Source organism: Dendropsophus ebraccatus, chromosome 2, assembly GCF_027789765.1.
Source record: "Dendropsophus ebraccatus isolate aDenEbr1 chromosome 2, aDenEbr1.pat, whole genome shotgun sequence".
Taxonomy (NCBI): domain Eukaryota; kingdom Metazoa; phylum Chordata; class Amphibia; order Anura; family Hylidae; genus Dendropsophus; species Dendropsophus ebraccatus.
This window is the reverse complement of record NC_091455.1, coordinates 2,611,986-2,632,769: the sequence shown is the minus strand read 5'-3', so window position 1 is coordinate 2,632,769 and position 20,784 is coordinate 2,611,986. Positions and strand designations below refer to the sequence as shown.

Below are 20,784 nucleotides of genomic sequence, written 5' to 3'. Positions count from 1 at the left end.
ACCTGCTGCAGCAGAGAGCCGGACACTTCCTGCTGCTCCTTTTCCTTTTGCTCAATGTCTTGCTTCAGCTCCCCGACCTCCTCCTGTAACTTGGCTCTCTCCAACTGTAGAACACTAATGGACTCCACCAGCTTGTGGACAGGGGGCAGCGTGGAGACAGGGTGGGCTCCACATAGGACTCCTGGAGGGGCAATTACATTAGATAGCATAGCACTATCATGTATCACTATTTACAAGGGTTGTATCCTCTCCGTCCCAAATAATACAACCTCCTCAACTCTGCTTCAGACTTCCCTTCCCTTAACATTGGCTTGGGCTCCCTCATCAGCCATGGCTTTGCTTCTATGTACTATGCATGTATTGACTAGAGACCAACCCCTCCCCTTTGGCTGTGGCCTGTTGGTTGGTGGTTTCCTTGACTGGAGACCCCTCCCCTTTGGCTGTGGCCTGTTGGTTGGTGGTTTCCTTGACTGGAGACCCCTCCCCTTTGGCTGTGGCCTGTTGGTTGGTGGTTTCCTTGACTGGAGACCCCTCCCCTTTGGCTGTGGCCTGTTGGTTGGTGGTTTCCTTGACTGGAGACCCCTCCCCTTTGGCTGTGGCCTGTTGGTTGGTGGTTTCCTTGACTGGAGACCCCTCCCCTTTGGCTGTGGCCTGTTGGTTGGTGGTTTCCTTGACTGGAACCCCCCCCCCCCCCCCTTGGATTGGTTGTTCCTTCCCGATAGAAGGTCTGGTTAGCTCACTGACACGTGATGGTGTCTCTGTGGTGTTTTTGTATGTTATATAGAAGCTGTCCTCTCTGATCCTCTGGGGAGGTCTGCAGCCCTTGGCCCTGCTGGCAGTCTCACCTCTCTGCAGTCTCTCCAGGACACTCTGTTGTTCACAGATGACGCTCTCCAGGCTCTCGATGAGACTCATCTTGTCTCTCATGCGCTGCTTGTGCGCCTCCTGCAGACTTCTCAGCTGCTTCTTCCTCCGGTGCTCCTCCCGCTGAAGCTGATGGCGGTAATCCTGGGCCTGCCCCTGCAGCCGCTGCATCTGGGAGTAATGCTCCAGAAAGGTGAGGAGGTGAGACATGACGGTGAGAAGAGGGGAGGCGGGCTGAGGAAGAGGAGGAAGGACATCAATCCTTTGTCTGCGATATACACAGGAAAGTATGCCCCCCCCACCCCATGCCACATCTAGGAGTAATGGTTCAGGAAGGTTAGAGATGAGACATGATGGTGAGGAGCCGGGAGGAGATCCTTGTGGAGACATCTTCCTAGTGGGTGATCTTTCTTCAGGGGACTTATCGGCAGTGTCAGGGATTATCACATAATAAGCCATTACCTTGTCCGGGTTGGTAGCTGACGTCTGCTCAGATGCCGATTCCTGCTTATAAGCCAAGAAGTCAGATAGCGGGGAGCTGAGATCTTCTAGAGGGAAATGCCCAGCGTCTGCAGCCTCATCTTCTGAGCCGGAGACCTCGCTGCTGTCATCACTGTCTGCAGGACAAGAAGAGAGAAAAACACCTGAGGATTATTCCCCCCATGACTATAATACTAGCAGCATAAGGTGCAGACACACACATGGCCACCGGGGGCTCCAGCCCCTACTCACCTTTCCTTTGCTATTACTTCTGTTTCCTTTTCATTTTGAATGTTTTCATTAGTTTTTGTTGCATTGTTATCTTTCTTCTGTTCTATTCCATTGTATTAGGAGGAGGAGGAGATTTTCTTTTTCTTTTTTATTTTATTATTGTTGTAGCGGGCTGTCTCCTCTCTGTAGCTCTTGTAGCAGGCTGTCTCCTCTCTGTAGAGCGGCTCCTGTAGCGGGCTGTCTCCTCTCTGTAGCAGGCTGTCTCCTCTCTGTAGAGCGGCTCCTGTAGCAGGCTGTCTCCTCTCTCTGTAGAGCGGCTCCTGTGGCGGGCTGTCTCCTCTCTGTAGAGCGGCTCCTGTAGCGGGCTGTCTCCTCTCTGTATAGAAGCTCCTGTAGCGGGCTGTCTCCTCTCTGTAGCTCTTGTAGCAGGCTGTCTCCTCTCTGTAGAGCGGCTTCTGTAGCAGGCTGTCTCCTCTCTCTGTACAGCGGCTCCTGTAGCTGGCTGTCTCCTCTCTGTAGAGCGGCTCCTGTAGCGGGCTGTCTCCTCTCTGTATAGAAGCTCCTGTAGCGGGCTGTCTCCTCTCTGTAGAGCGGCTCCTGTAGCGGGCTGTCTCCTCTCTGTAGGGCGGCTCCTGTAGCGGGCTGTCTCCTCTCTGTAGAGCAACTCCTGTAGCAGGCTGTCTCCTCTCTGTAGAGCGGCTCCTGTAGCGGGCTGTCTCCTCTCTGTATAGAAGCTCCTGTAGCGGGCTGCCTCCTCTCTGTAGAGCGGCTCCTGCAGCAGGCTGTCTCCTCCCTGAAGAGCGGCTCCTGTAGCAGGCTGTCTCCTCTCTGTAGAGCGGCTCCTGTAGCGGGCTGTCTCCTCTCTGTAGAGTGGCTCCTGTAGCGGGCTGTCTCCTCTCTGTAGAGTGGCTCCTGTAGCAGGCTGTCTCCTCTCTGTAGAGCGGCTCCTGTAGCAGGCTGTCTCCTCTCTGTAGAGCGGCTCCTGTAGCGGGCTGTCTCCTCTCTGTAGAGCGGCTCCTGTAGCGGGCTGTCTCCCCTCTGTAGAGCGGCTCCTGTAGCGGGCTGTCTCCTCTCTGTATAGCGGCTCCTGTAGCAGGCTGTCTCCTCTCTGTAGAGCGGCTCCTGTAGCAGGCTGTCTCCTCTCTGTACAGCGGCTCCTGTAGCGGGCTGTCTCCTCTCTGTAGCTCCTGTAGCAGGGTGTCTCCTCTCTGTAGAGCGGCTCCTGTAGCGGGCTGTCTCCTCTCTGTAGAGCGGCTCCTGTAGCGGGCTGCCTCCTCTCTGTAGAGCGGCTCCTGTAGCGGGCTGCCTCCTCTCTGTAGAGCGGCTCCTGTAGCGGGCTGCCTCCTCTCTGTAGAGCGGCTCCTGTAGCGGGCTGCCTCCTCTCTGTAGAGCGGCTCCTGTAGCGGGCTGCCTCCTCTCTGTAGAGCGGCTCCTGTAGCGGGCTGCCTCCTCTCTGTAGAGCGGCTCCTGTAGCGGGCTGCCTCCTCTCTGTAGAGCGGCTCCTGTAGCGGGCTGCCTCCTCTCTGTAGAGCGGCTCCTGTAGCGGGCTGCCTCCTCTCTGTAGAGCGGCTCCTGTAGCGGGCTGCCTCCTCTCTGTAGAGCGGCTCCTGTAGCGGGCTGCCTCCTCTCTGTAGAGCGGCTCCTGTAGCGGGCTGCCTCCTCTCTGTAGAGCGGCTCCTGTAGCGGGCTGCCTCCTCTCTGTAGAGCGGCTCCTGTAGCGGGCTGCCTCCTCTCTGTAGAGCGGCTCCTGTAGCGGGCTGTCTCCTCTCTGTAGAGCGGCTCCTGTAGCGGGCTGCCTCCTCTCTGTAGAGCGGCTCCTGTAGCGGGCTGCCTCCTCTCTGTAGAGCGGCTCCTGTAGCGGGCTGCCTCCTCTCTGTAGAGCACCCCTGTAACATTCTTCCTTCCTCTTGGTGAACCTTCACTTCCTTGGCCCCCTCCGCTGCTCTGGATTGCTATAAAACACACTACATGCAGCAGTGCACCCAGGAACTACTCTGCACATATACCTGAACAGGAACCCCTGCACAGCCTGGTCATGTAACAGGTCACAGGTCCTTCAGCAGACAAGCGCCCCTCCTGATAAGAGACCCAACTTCTCCCCCTCCACATACATGCCCATCATCCCATATGAACCTGCCCCAAGCCTTCAGACATTAGCATGGGCCATGTGTATATAGTCCTCATCACTTACTGTCTAGCTCATCCAGCTCTGTCCACAGAGTAGGGTGCTTGGATTGGGCCGCTCCTTTGTTCGTCTCTCCATCCTAGACAAAAAAGCAGAATAGATTGTTAGTTCATATGGGGAGTGCTCCGACATGTGTGCTGCTGTCATGATATTAGCTAGAGCGCGGTCTCTGGTTTTTCGTATATTCTGTATTGTAGATTCACAATGAAAACACAAATTATGGAGGACACAGAGCGGATCATGGGAAACAAGATGGGGATAGATGTCACTATCAGTGATGTTGGTGATGCAACTGTGGTGTCCCACCACTGGTGTTTTTGTCTCTCCTGTGTCAAAGAAGCCTTTTTCTCTCAGGATAAAGTGGTGATGAGGTATTCTAAAGATTCACCACTAGGTGTCAGTGTTTTACATTTATATGTGTTGCACAGCTGAAGGTAGTAATGGGTTAATGTTTTATGTGTACCACATGTTTTATGCTGACCAATAGGAGTTTAGTGTTCCACTACGGGTGTTGCTACTTTATACACCCCTCGCAAAAGTCTGTAAAGTAAACGTAGTAATGAAGTTGGACTTAAGTTTTACCACTAGATGTCGCTATTATTTGTATATGCACGTGTATGTGGCACAGCTGTAGTAACTAAGGGGTTATTGTTTGTTGGAATCTGCACACCAATAAGTGCTATCTCTCTTCTCTTTTTCACCTATCTTGGTTCTCCTTTCTCTCTTTGCACTTTCTTCTCCACCACTCACAGTGGACATTCCACCTCCTGTAGGAAGTTCTCACATGAGGAGAGGAAGTACACACCCTCACTTAGTGGTCTTACCCATGTCTTGGTAGAGAGAGGGCCCAAGACAAGACAGTCCCTGCTGTAGTCCAGCTGGGCCCTGGCTTTGCCTGGTCCCCCTCCAGTCAGTATCCAGTGTAGTCTAGTCAGGGGTGTGGTAGTAGACGGAAGCACATGGGAGACAGAGAGACTTTTCTTTTAAGTGCTATCTTTGATCCAGCTATGCATTGCTAAACTACTTGAGAGAGGACAAGTCAGAGAACACCCTAACCCACGCCAAGAACATGTCTAAAAATGCAGGACATGTCTAAAAAGAGGAACCGATCTAGATAGAATACCGTAGGCTTGTATCAACTCTCGCAGCGTGGGTGTAACCAGGTAATTTTGGCCACCTTGCTCAACTCAGGTAACAAGGTCTGGGGCTTGTGTCACCCTGTTAGGACGGGTCACCTAACACTGTAAGGCAACAGGTGGTATCAAAGGTCGAAACATCGGCACAAGTATACATCTATTTCAAGTATTCTTGTCATGAATGTGCCTGTGCTGAACTCCATGTGCCCCTTGGCTCTTACTGTGCGGACAAGATGATGCTGGTATTCAGTGTTTTTGTATGTCTTGTGCAGTAACCTGAACCCTTTCTGAACACTGGCTCAGTTGCCCGCTGCCATTTTAGGGCACATTGCGGCAAGTAGGCAGGGACAGTGGGCAGGGCTAAGCTTAGGGTTAACCGTCCCTGTCTCTCCTCCATCTCTCTGTGACCTCAGTCGTAACAATTCTTCAGTATTCTACTTATTCTTCTTCTAAAGTTCCGGCACAGCACACTTCTACCCTGGGTTGGGACTATCAGCACAAACTCCTCTCCAATACTCTGAACTTATAACACAAACTCCTCTCTACTGTTTTTAACTCATTGCTTTTCAGCACAAAACCAAGTCGGCTCAACGCTCCTACTCTCTATTGTACAAAGCATTCTCACAGTAAAGATTTTATTTATGGTAACTGGACTTAGTGATTATTGCTCAAGCACCAACACAGTAGTTACTCCATCCTTGGGTCATCTCCCCTTTTTGTGGGTGGCGGTACGGTTGGTCCGGGTAGGTCACAACTCCACTCCGGACCACCGTGATAAGTACCCAAGGGACCCCCTCACAGCCACGACACTGGTGTCACAACATTTTACCATCTGGCTGAGCTATATTCCAACCAACCACCACAGTAGTGGCGTCACACAGTACCACCTAGCAAGTGACCGGTCGGCGTAGTGCACCACAGAATTGGCATCACGAACAGGATCCAAACCTTGTTGTTGCCTATCTACCTCATTATAAAGAACTGTGTACGGTGTATATCCTGTTGCTGGTGGATTATAAGGAACTGTGTACGGTGTATATCCTGTTGCTGGTGGATTATAAGGAACTGTGTACTTTCAACCACCAAAGCAGATCACAAGAGACTAATCACTCTAATCACTGTTGCCCTGATGAGGATGATAAGGACGACACTGTACCAGCTCATGGATGCCAACCAGTGACAGGAGTGTATCTAGTCTTCAGAACTATCCGTCCCCCAGGACCCCAGTCTCTCCCTCAGTGGCTTTTCGGGGACGATCCTGAAGTACTTGAGAGTCTGCAGGAGCTACCGAACCCGGGAGATCACACTGTATCTCCCCTCCCCCCCCCCCCCCCCCATCATCCCCAAACCCCAGGAGATAAGTCTGTATTTGCCCCATCCTCCCCGACCCCGGGAAATCAAACTGTATTCCCCCCATCATCCCAAATCCTGGGAGATCACACTGTATCCCCCCCATCATCCCAAATCCTGGGAGATCACACTGTATCCCCCCCATCATCCCCAATCCTGGGAGATCACACTGTATCCCCCCCCTCATCCCCGACCCCTGGAGATCACACTGTATCCCCCCCATCATCCCCGACCCCTGGAGATCACACTGTATCCCCCCCATCATCCCCGACCCCTGGAGATCACACTGTATCCCCCCATCATCCCCGACCCCTGGAGATCACACTGTATCCCCCCATCATCCCCGACCCCTGGAGATCACACTGTATCCCCCCCCCATCATTCCCGACCCCTGGAGATCACACTGTATCCCCCCATCATTCCAAATCCTGGGAGATCACACTGTATCCCCCCATCATCCCCAATCCTGGGAGATCACACTGTATCCCCCCCCATCATCCCCGACCCCTGGAGATCACACTGTATCCCCCCATCATCCCCAACCCCTGGAGATCACACTGTACCCCCCCCATCATCCCCGACCCCTGGAGATCACACTGATTCCCCCAATCATCCCCGACCCCTGGAGATCACACTGTATCCCCCCAATCATCCCCGACCCCTGGAGATCACACTGTATCCCCCCTCCCCCATCATCCCCGACCCCGGGAGATCACACTGTATCCCCCCCCCATCATCGCCGACCCCTGGAGATCACACTGTATCCCCCCCCCATCATCGCCGACCCCTGGAGATCACACTGTATCCCCCCCCCATCATCGCCGACCCCTGGAGATCACACTGTATCCCCCCATCATCGCCGACCCCTGGAGATCACACTGTATCCCCCCCATCATCCCCGACCCCGGGAGATCACACTGTATCCCCCCATCATCCCCAACCCCTGGAGATCACACTGTATCCCCCCATCATCCCCAACCCCTGGAGATCACACTGTATCCCCCCCCATCATCCCCGACCCCTGGAGATCACACTGTATCCCCCCCATCATCCCCGACCCCGGGAGATCACACTGTATCCCCCCCATCATCCCCGACCCCGGGAGATCACACTGTATCCCCCCATCATCCCCAACCCCTGGAGATCACACTGTATCCCCCCATCATCCCCGATCCCTGGAGATCACACTGTATCCCCCCATCATCCCCGACCCCTGGCGATCACAATGTATCCCCCCCATCATCCCCGACCCCTGGAGATCACACTGTATCCCCCCCCATCATCCCCGACCCCTGGAGATCACACTGTATCCCCCCATCATCCCCGACCCCGGGAGATCACACTGTATCCCCCCATCATCCCCGACCCCTGGAGATCACACTGTATCCCCCCATCATCCCCAATCCTGGGAGATCACACTGTATCCCCCCATCATCCCCGACCCCTGGAGATCACACTGTATCCCCCCATCATCCCCGACCCCAGGAGATCACACTGTATCCCCCCCCCCCCCCCCATCATCCCCGACCCCGGGAGATCACACTGTATCCCCCCATCATCCCCGACCCCTGGAGATCACACTGTATCCCCCCCCATCATCCCCGACCCCTGGAGATCACACTGTATCCCCCCTCCCCCATCATCCCCTCCCCCTGGAGATCACACTGTATCCCCCCCCCCCCCATCATCCCCGACCCCTGGAGATCACACTGTATCCCCCCCCCCCCCCATCATCCCCGACCCCTGGAGATCACACTGTTTCCCCCCCCCCCCATCATCCCCGACCCCTGGAGATCACACTGTATCCCCCCCCCCCCATCATCCCCGACCCCTGGAGATCACACTGTATCCCCCCCATCATCCCCGACCCCTGGAGATCACACTGTATCCCCAACATCCTCTGTGGTACTCGATGGGCGATGTGCTGTTACTGGTGACGCTATTTCTGTGGATGTTGGTCGCTTGTGTTGTACAGCGCAGCCAGAGCCGGTATAATGGTGACGCCAGTGCTAGTCCAGCACACACTGTACTGTTCCCCAATGGCCGGTGACCTGCCGGGCTCTGATGGGTCCCTTGGGCTCTTGTGTCCTGAGTTGTAAGCAGGGCTGTGGGGTCGGTAAGCCGCAGCTCCGACTCCGACTCCAACTCCTGAATTTTATCAGCACCGACTCCGACTCCCGACTCGGCCTCCTGCTCCTTGATAAATGGCCGGTCATATACCAGGGGAGATATCTATCACACCGGCTCAGCAGCTTCTCCCTAATGTCCTACATGATCCGGGGCGACTTCTGAGGGAATATATACTGTATATACAGCAGCTTCTCCTGTGGGTGCAGCCAGTCTCCAGCCTCCATGTCCTGAACTACTCACAACTAGACTAGATGGAGCAGGGGGGCTTTTCCTGCTGACATCTTCTATGTTTCTAACTAATATTCACCACAGAAACACTAACACTGCCGACCACCCTTATGTAATAGGGCCAGTGTCCTATTACTGATATATTCCCCGACCACCCGTATGTAATAGGGCCAGTGTCCTATTACTGATATATTCCCCGACCACCCTTATGTAATAGGGCCAGTGTCCTATTACTGATATATTCCCCGACCACCCTCATGTAATAGGGCCAGTGTCCTATTACTGATATATCCCCCGACCACCCTTATGTAATAGGGCCAGTGTCCTATTACTGATATATCCCCCGACCACCCTTATGTAATAGGGCCAGTGTCCTATTACTGATATATTCCCCGACCACCCTTATGTAATAGGGCCAGTGTCCTATTACTGATATATTCCCCGACCACCCTTATGTAATAGGGCCAGTGTCCTATTACTGATATATCCCCCGACCACCCTTATGTAATAGGGTCAGTGTCCTATTACTGATATATCCCCCGACCACCCTTATCTAATGGGGCCAGTGTCCTATTACTGATATATTCCCCGACCACCCTTATGTAATAGGGCCAGTGTCCTATTACTGATATATCCCCCGACCACCCTTATGTAATAGGGCCAGTGTCCTATTACGGATATATCCCCCGACCACCCTTATGTAATAGGGCCAGTGTCCTACTAGAATGTTGCTCATAATATATATTCATGAGCAACACTTGTACAGTTCATATTAAAATTCAATTCTACATTTTTTTACAGACTCCAACTCCGACTCCGACTCCACAGCCCTGGTTGTAAGTGACCCACCCAAACAAAGGGGAAATATAACCCAGGGTGGGCAGCTAGTGTGTATAGGTGCCGATGCGGAGGAACAGTGATATAACAGAACAGCTTTACTGTACATTCTCTGGATAATACAGAACACGTTACTGTACAGTCTCTGGATAATACAGAACACGTTACTGTACAGTCTCTATATAATACAGAACACATTACTGTACAGTCTATATATAATACAGAATACATTACTGTACAGTCTCTATATATTACAGAACACATTACTGTACAGTCTCTGGATAATACAGAACACGTTACTGTACAGTCTCTATATAATACAGAACACGTTACTGTACAGTCTATATATAATACAGAACATGTTACTGTACAGTCTCTGGATAATACAGAACACGTTACTGTACAGTCTCTATATAATACAGAACACATTACTGTACAGTCTCTATATAATACAGAACACGTTACCGTACAGTCTCTATATAATACAGAACACATTACTGTACAGTCTCTATATAATACAGAACACGTTACTGTACAGTCTCTATATAATACAGAACATGTTACTGTACAGTCTCTATATAATACAGAACACGTTACTGTACAGTCTCTGGATAATACAGAACACGTTACTGTACAGTCTCTATATAATACAGAACACGTTACTGTACAGTCTCTGGATAATACAGAACACATTACTGTACAGTCTCTGGATAATACAGAACACGTTACTGTACAGTCTCTGGATAATACAGAACACGTTACTGTACAGTCTCTATATAATACAGAACACATTACTGTACAGTCTATATATAATACAGAATACATTACTGTACAGTCTCTATATAATACAGAACATGTTACTGTACAGTCTCTATATAATACAGAACACATTACTGTACAGTCTCTATATAATACAGAACACATTACTGTACAGTCTCTATATAATACAGAACACGTTACTGTACAGTCTCTATATAATACAGAACATGTTACTGTACAGTCTCTATATAATACAGAACACATTACTGTACAGTCTCTATATAATACAGAACACATTACTGTACAGTCTCTATATAATACAGAACACGTTACTGTACAGTCTCTATATAATACAGAACATGTTACTGTACAGTCTCTATATAATACAGAACACATTACTGTACAGTCTCTGGATAATACAGAACACGTTACTGTACAGTCTCTATATAATACAGAACACGTTACCGTACAGTCTCTATATAATACAGAACACATTACCGTACAGTCTCTATATAATACAGAACACGTTACTGTACAGTCTCTATATAATACAGAACACATTACTGTACAGTCTCTATATAATACAGAACACATTACTGTACAGTCTCTATATAATACAGAACACGTTACTGTACAGTCTCTATATAATACAGAACACGTTACTGTACAGTCTCTATATAATACAGAACACGTTACTGTACAGTCTCTATATAATACAGAACACGTTACTGTACAGTCTATATAATACAGAACACGTTACCGTACAGTCTCTATATAATACAGAACACGTTACTGTACAGTCTCTATATAATACAGAACACGTTACTGTACAGTCTCTATATAATACAGAACACGTTACTGTACAGTCTCTATATAATACAGAACACGTTACTGTACAGTCTCTATATAATACAGAACACGTTACTGTACAGTCTCTATATAATACAGAACACGTTACTGTACAGTATCTATATAATACAGAACACGTTACTGTACAGTCTCTATATAATACAGAACATGTTACTGTACAGTCTCTATATAATACAGAACACATTACTGTACAGTCTATATATAATACAGAACACATTACTGTACAGTCTCTATATAATACAGAACATGTTACTGTACAGTCTCTATATAATACAGAACACGTTACTGTACAGTCTCTGGATAATACAGAACATGTTACTGTACAGTCTCTATATAATACAGAACATGTTACTGTACAGTCTCTATATAATACAGAACACGTTACTGTACAGTCTCTATATAATACAGAACACGTTACTGTACAGTCTCTGGATAATACAGAACATGTTACTGTACAGTCTCTATATAATACAGAACACATTACTGTACAGTCTCTGGATAATACAGAACACGTTACTGTACAGTCTCTATATAATACAGAACACATTACTGTACAGTCTCTATATAATACAGAACACATTACTGTACAGTCTCTATATAATACAGAACACATTACTGTACAGTCTCTATATAATACAGAACACATTACTGTACAGTCTCTATATAATACAGAACACGTTACTGTACAGTCTCTATATAATACAGAACATGTTACTGTACAGTCTCTATATATAATACAGAACACGTTACTGTACAGTCTCTATATAATACAGAACACATTACTGTACAGTCTCTATATAATACAGAACACGTTACTGTACAGTCTCTATATAATACAGAACACGTTACTGTACAGTCTCTATATAATACAGAACACATTACTGTACAGTCTCTATATAATACAGAACACGTTACTGTACAGTCTCTATATAATACAGAACACGTTACTGTACAGTCTCTATATAATACAGAACACGTTACCGTACAGTCTCTATATAATACAGAACATGTTACCGTACAGTCTCTATATAATACAGAACACGTTACTGTACAGTCTCTATATAATACAGAACATGTTACTGTACAGTCTCTATATAATACAGAACACGTTACTGTACAGTCTCTGGATAATACAGAACACGTTACTGTACAGTCTTTATATAATACAGAACACGTTACCGTACAGTCTCTATATAATACAGAACACGTTACCGTACAGTCTCTATATAATACAGAACACGTTACTGTACAGTCTATATATAATACAGAACACGTTACTGTACAGTCTCTATATAATACAGAACACGTTACCGTACAGTCTCTATATAATACAGAACACGTTACCGTACAGTCTCTATATAATACAGAACACGTTACCGTACAGTCTCTATATAATACAGAACACGTTACTGTACAGTCTATATATAATACAGAACACGTTACTGTACAGTCTCTATATAATACAGAACACGTTACCGTACAGTCTCTATATAATACAGAACACATTACTGTACAGTCTCTATATAATACAGAACACATTACTGTACAGTCTCTGGATAATACAGAACACGTTACCGTACAGTCTCTGGATAATACAGAACACGTTACTGTACAGTCTCTATATAATACAGAACACATTACTGTACAGTCTCTATATATAATACAGAACACGTTACTGTACAGTCTCTATATAATACAGAACACGTTACTGTACAGTCTCTGGATAATACAGAACACATTACTGTACAGTCTCTATATAATACAGAACACGTTACTGTACAGTCTCTATATAATACAGAACACATTACTGTACAGTCTCTATATAATACAGAACACGTTACTGTACAGTCTCTATATATTACAGAACACATTACTGTACAGTCTCTATATAATACAGAACACGTTACTGTACAGTCTCTATATAATACAGAACACGTTACTGTACAGTCTCTATATAATACAGAACACGTTACCGTACAGTCTCTATATAATACAGAACACATTACTGTACAGTCTCTATATAATACAGAACACGTTACTGTACAGTCTCTGGATAATACAGAACACATTACCGTACAGTCTCTATATAATACAGAACACGTTACCGTACAGTCTCTATATAATACAGAACACATTACTGTACAGTCTCTATATAATACAGAACACGTTACCGTACAGTCTCTGGATAATACAGAACACATTACTGTACAGTCTCTGGATAATACAGAACACGTTACTGTACAGTCTCTATATAATACAGAACACATTACTGTACAGTCTCTATATAATACAGAACACGTTACTGTACAGTCTCTATATAATACAGAACACGTTACCGTACAGTCTCTATATAATACAGAACACGTTACTGTACAGTCTCTATATAATACAGAACATCTTACTGTACAGTCTCTGGATAATACAGAACATGTTACTGTACAGTCTCTATATAATACAGAACACATTACTGTACAGTCTCTATATAATACAGAACACATTACTGTACAGTCTCTATATAATACAGAACACGTTACTGTACAGTCTCTATATAATACAGAACATGTTACTGTACAGTCTCTATATAATACAGAACACGTTACTGTACAGTCTCTATATAATACAGAACACGTTACTGTACAGTCTCTATATATTACAGAACACGTTACTGTACAGTCTCTATATAATACAGAACACGTTACTGTACAGTCTCTATATAATACAGAACACGTTACTGTACAGTCTCTATATAATACAGAACACGTTACTGTACAGTCTCTATATAATACAGAAGACGTTACTGTACAGTCTCTATATAATACAGAACACGTTACTGTACAGTCTTTATATAATACAGAACACGTTACTGTACAGTCTCTATATAATACAGAACATGTTACTGTACAGTCTCTATATAATACAGAACACGTTACTGTACAGTCTCTATATAATACAGAACACGTTACTGTACAGTCTCTATATAATACAGAACACGTTACTGTACAGTCTCTATATAATACAGAACACGTTACCGTACAGTCTCTATATAATACAGAACACGTTACTGTACAGTCTATATATAATACAGAACACATTACCGTACAGTCTCTATATAATACAGAACACGTTACTGTACAGTCTCTGGATAATACAGAACACGTTACTGTACAGTCTCTATATAATACAGAACACGTTACTGTACAGTCTCTATATAATACAGAACATCTTACTGTACAGTCTCTATATAATACAGAACACGTTACTGTACAGTCTCTATATAATACAGAACACGTTACTGTACAGTCTCTATATAATACAGAACACGTTACTGTACAGTCTCTATATAATACAGAACACATTACTGTACAGTCTCTATATAATACAGAACACGTTACTGTACAGTCTCTATATAATACAGAACACATTACTGTACAGTCTCTATATAATACAGAACACGTTACTGTACAGTCTCTATATAATACAGAACACGTTACTGTACAGTCTCTATATAATACAGAACATCTTACTGTACAGTCTCTATATAATACAGAACATCTTACTGTACAGTCTCTATATAATACAGAACACGTTACTGTACAGTCTCTGGATAATACAGAACACGTTACCGTACAGTCTCTATATAATACAGAACACATTACTGTACAGTCTCTATATAATACAGAACACATTACTGTACAGTCTCTATATAATACAGAAGACGTTACTGTACAGTCTCTATATAATACAGAACACGTTACTGTACAGTCTCTATATAATACAGAACACGTTACTGTACAGTCTATATAATACAGAACACGTTACTGTACAGTCTCTATATAATACAGAACACGTTACCGTACAGTCTCTATATAATACAGAACACGTTACTGTACAGTCTCTATATAATACAGAACACGTTACCGTACAGTCTCTATATAATACAGAACACGTTACTGTACAGTCTATATATAATACAGAACACATTACCGTACAGTCTCTATATAATACAGAACACGTTACTGTACAGTCTATATATAATACAGAACACATTACTGTACAGTCTCTATAATACAGAACACATTACTGTACAGTCTCTGGATAATACAGAACACGTTACTGTACAGTCTCTGGATAATACAGAACACGTTACTGTACAGTCTCTGGATAATACAGAACACATTACTGTACAGTCTCTGGATAATACAGAACATGTTACTGTACAGTCTCTATATAATACAGAACACGTTACTGTACAGTCTCTATATAATACAGAACACGTTACTGTACAGTCTCTATATAATACAGAACACGTTACTGTACAGTCTCTATATAATACAGAACACATTACTGTACAGTCTCTATATAATACAGAACATGTTACTGTACAGTCTCTATATAATACAGAACACGTTACTGTACAGTCTCTATATAATACAGAACACGTTACTGTACAGTCTCTATATAATACAGAACACGTTACTGTACAGTCTCTATATAATACAGAACACGTTACTGTACAGTCTCTATATAATACAGAACATGTTACTGTATGCCCCCCATATACTGTATGCCCCCCATATACTGTAGCCCCCCATATACTGTAGCCCCCCATATACTGTATGCCCCCCATATACTGTATGCCCCCCATATACTGTATGCCCCCATATACTGTAGCCCCCCATATACTGTATGCCCCCCATATACTGTAGCCCCCCATATACTGTATGCTCCCCATATACTGTATGCCCCCCATATACTGTATGCCCCATATACTGTATACCCCCCATATACTGTATGCCCCCCATATACTGTATGCCCCCCCATATACTGTAGTCCCCCATATACTGTAGTCCCCCATATACTGTAGTCCCCCATATACTGCAGCCCCCCATATACTGTATGCCCCCATATACTGTATGCCCTCCATATACTGTATGCCCCATATACTGTATGCCCCCATATACTGTATGCCCCCCATATACTGTATGCACCCCCATATACTGTATGCCCCCCATATACTGTATGCCCCCCCTATACTGTATGCCCCCCCATATACTGTATGCCCCCATATACTGTATGCCCCCATATACTGTATGCCCCCCATATACTGTATGCCCCCATATACTGTATGCCCCCCATATACTGTATGCCCCCATATACTGTAGCCCCCCATATACTGTATACCCCCCATATACTGTATGCTCCCCCATATACTGTATACCCCCCATATACTGTATACCCCCCATATACTGTATGCTCCCCCATATACTGTATGCCCCCCCATATACTGTAGCCCCCCATATACTGTAGCCCCCCATATACTGTATACCCCCCATATACTGTATACCCCCATATACTGTAGCCCCCCATATACTGTAGCCCCCCATATACTGTAGCCCCCCATATACTGTATGCCCCCCATATACTGTATGCCCCCCTTATACTGTATGCCCCTCATATACTGTAGCCCCCCATATACTGTATACCCCCCATATACTGTATGCCCCCATATACTGTATGCCCCCATATACTGTATGCCCCCCATATACTGTAGCCCCCCATATACTGTAGCCCCCCATATACTGTATACCCCCCATATACTGTAGCCCCCCATATACTGTATACCCCCCATATACTGTATACCCCCCATATACTGTATACCCCCATATACTGTATGCTCCCCCATATACTGTATGCCCCCCCATATACTGTATACCCCCCATATACTGTATACCCCCCATATACTGTAGCCCCCCATATACTGTATGCCCCATATACTGTATGCCCCCCATATACTGTATGCCCCCCATATACTGTATGCCGCCATACACTGTATACCCCATATACTGTATGCCCCCCATATACTGTATGCCCCCCATATACTGTATGCCCCATATACTGTATACCCCCATATACTGTATGCCCCCCATATACTGTATGCCCCCCATATACTGTATGCCCCCCATATACTGTAGCCCCCCATATACTGTATGCCCCCCATATACTGTAGCCCGCCATATACTGTATGCTCCCCCATATACTGTATGCTCCCCCATATACTGTATGCTCCCCCATATACTGTATGCCCCCCATATACTGTATGCCCCCCATATACTGTATACCCCCATATACTGTATGCCCCCCATATACTGTATGCCCCCCATATACTGTATGCCCCCCATATACTGTAGCCCCCCATATACTGTATGCCCCCCATATACTGTATACCCCATATACTGTATACCCCATATACTGTATGCCCCCCATATACTGTATGCCCCCATATACTGTATGCCCCATATACTGTATGCCCCCATATACTGTAGCCCGCCATATACTGTATGCTCCCCTATATACTGTATGCTCCCCCATATACTGTATGCCCCATATACTGTATACCCCCATATACTGTAGCCCCCCATATACTGTAGCCCGCCATATACTGTATACCCCCCATATACTGTATGCCCCCCATATACTGTATACCCCATATATACTGTATACCCCCATATACTGTATACCCCCCATATACTGTATGCCCCATATACTGTATACCCCCCATATACTGTATACCCCCCATATACTGTATGCCCCATATACTGTATACCCCCCATATACTGTATACCCCCCATATACTGTATACCCCCCATATACTGTAGCCCCCCATACACTATATGCCTCCATACACTGTATACCCCCATATACTGTATGCCCCCATATACTGTATACCCCCCATATACTGTAGCCCCCCATACACTATATGCCTCCATATACTGTATACCCCCCATATACTGTATGCCCCCCATATACTGTATACCCCCCATATACTGTAGCCCCCCATACACTGTAGCCCCCCATATACTGTATGCTCCCCATATACTGTATGCCCCCCTTATACTGTATGCCCCCCCATATACTGTATACCCCCCATATACTGTACACCCCCCATATACTGTATGCTCCCCATATACTGTATGCCCCATACACTGTAGCCCCCCATATACTGTATGCTCCCCATATACTGTATGCCCCCCTTATACTGTATGCCCCATATACTGTATGCCCCATATACTGTATACCCCCCATATACTGTATGCTCCCCATATACTGTATGCCCTCCATATACTGTATGCCCCCATATACTGTATGCCCCCCATATACTGTATACCCCATATACTGTATGCCCCCCATATACTGTATGCCCCCATATACTGTATGCCCCCCTTATACTGTATGCCCCATATACTGTATGCCCCCCATATACTGTATGCCCCCCATATACTGTATACCCCATATACTGTATGCCCCCCATATACTGTATGCCCCCATATACTGTATGCCCCCCTTATACTGTATGCCCCATATACTGTATGCCCCCCATATACTGTATGCCCCCCATATACTGTATGCCCCATATACTGTATACCCCCCATATACTGTATACCCCCATATACTGTATACCCCCCATATACTGTATACCCCCCATATACTGTATACCCCCATATACTGTATACCCCCCATATACTGTATACCCCCCATATACTGTAGCCCCCCATATACTGTATACCCCATATACTGTATACCCCCCATACACTGTAGCCCCCATATACTGTATACCCCCATATACTGTATACCCCATATACTGTATACCCCCCATACACTGTAGCCCCCCCCCCCCCCCCCCATACACTATATGCATGAAGGGGATGAAGCAGCGGATATATCACCCATCATCCAGCACACAGGCGGCTGTGACAGACCCCGGAGCCCGGGACTATGTCGGTACCTGCGGGGGGCCTGTCCGGCTGCGCCCCTCCTCCCGTCCTGCGGATGGCGGCCTCCTGAAGAAGGTATACATAATATATACCAGCAGGGAGTAAAAGGCGAACATGATGGAGGAGAAGCCAGAGGTCACAGCAGCCGCAAAGCAGAGTCCGGAGCAGCAGCGGGAACATCTGTCACCACGGCAACGGCGGAACCGGGGGAGGAGAGCGAGAGACCGGGGACGGCAGCAGACACCGGCTCCAGAGCAGCAACTCCTCCTCCTCCTCCTACTACTACTACTACTACCCCATCATCCTCTATATATCCTCCCCTCCTCCTCCTCCTACCACCCCATCATCCTCTATATATCCTCACCTCCTCCTACTACTACCCCATCATCCTCTATATACCCTCACCTCCTCCTACTACTACTACCCCATCATCCTCTATATAACCTCCCCTCCTCCTACTACTACTACCCCATCATCCTCTATATACCCCCTCCCCCTACTACTACCCCATCATCCTCTATATAACCCCCCCTCCTCCTACTACTACTACCCCATCATCCTCTATATAACCCCCCCTCCTCCTACTACTACTACCCCATCATCCTCTATATACCCCCTCCCCCTACTACTACCCCATCATCCTCTATATAACCCCCCCTCCTCCTACTACTACTACCCCATCATCCTCTATATAACCCCCCCCCTCCTCCTACTACTACTACCCCATCATCCTCTATATATCCTCCTCCTACTACTACTACCCCATCATCCTCTATATATCCTCCTCCTACTACTACTACCCCATCATCCTCTATATATCCTCCTCCTACTACTACTACTACCCCATCATCCTCTATATAACCACCCCTCCTACTACTACCCCATCATCCTCTATATACCCTCACCTCCTCCTACTACTACTACCCCATCATCCTCTATATATCCTCCTACTACTACTACTACCCCATCATCCTCTATATATCCTCCTCCTCCTACTACTACTACTACTACCCCATCATCCTCTATATATCCTCCCCTCCTCCTCCTACTACTACTGCCCCATCATCCTCTATATACCCTCACCTCCTCCTACTACTACTACCCAATCATCCTCTATAACCTCCCCTCCTCATACTACTACCCCATCATCCTCTATATATCCTCCCCTCCTCCTACTACTACCCCATCATCCTCTATATAACCTCCCCTTCTACTACTACTACCACATCATCCTCTATATAACCTCCCCTCCTCCCATAACTACTACCCCATCATCCTCTATATTACCACCTCCTACTACTACTACTACCCCATCATCCTCTACATAACCCCCCCTCCTATTACTACTACTACCCCATCATCCTCTATATAACCTCCCCTCCTCCCATAACTACTACCCCATCATCCTCTATATTACCACCTACTACTACTACTACCCCATCATCCTCTACATAACCCCCCCTCCTACTCCTACTACTACCCCATCATCCTCTACATAAACCCCCCCTCCTCCTTCTACTACTACCCCATCATCCTCTATATATCCTCCTACTCCTACTACCCCATCATCCTCTATATAACCTCCCATCCTCCTACTACTACCCCATCATCCTCTATATAACCTCCCATCCTCCTCCTACTACTACCCCATCATCCTCTTTATTCCCCCTCCCCCTACTACTACCCCATCATCCTCTATATAACCTCCTCCTATTACTACTACTACCCCATCATCCTCTATATATCCTCCCCTCCTACTACTACTACTACCCCATCATCCTCTATATATCCTCCCCACCTCCTACTACTACTACCCAATCATCCTCTATATATTCTCCCCTCCTCCTACTACTACTACCCCATCATCCTCTATATATCCTCCCCTCCTCTTACTACTACTACCCCATCATCCTTTATATATCCTCCCCTCCTCCTCCTACTA

General features: G+C 46.4%; 1 protein-coding gene across 2 annotated transcripts in view; it reads right to left on the bottom strand.

Annotated features, from left to right (window-relative positions):
* LOC138782920 (kinesin-like protein KIFC3) overlaps positions 1-20,784 on the bottom strand; it is a 158,595-nt gene that overhangs the window by 50,017 nt on the left and 87,794 nt on the right. For both annotated transcript variants that reach the window (XM_069956906.1, XM_069956907.1), the window contains 4 exons: positions 3,767-3,839; positions 1,327-1,481; positions 846-1,098; positions 3-181 (listed from right to left, as the gene is read on the bottom strand). In XM_069956906.1, the coding sequence (XP_069813007.1) occupies positions 3-181; positions 846-1,098; positions 1,327-1,481; positions 3,767-3,839 (660 nt within the window). The remainder of the gene's footprint in view (positions 1-2; positions 182-845; positions 1,099-1,326; positions 1,482-3,766; positions 3,840-20,784) is intronic.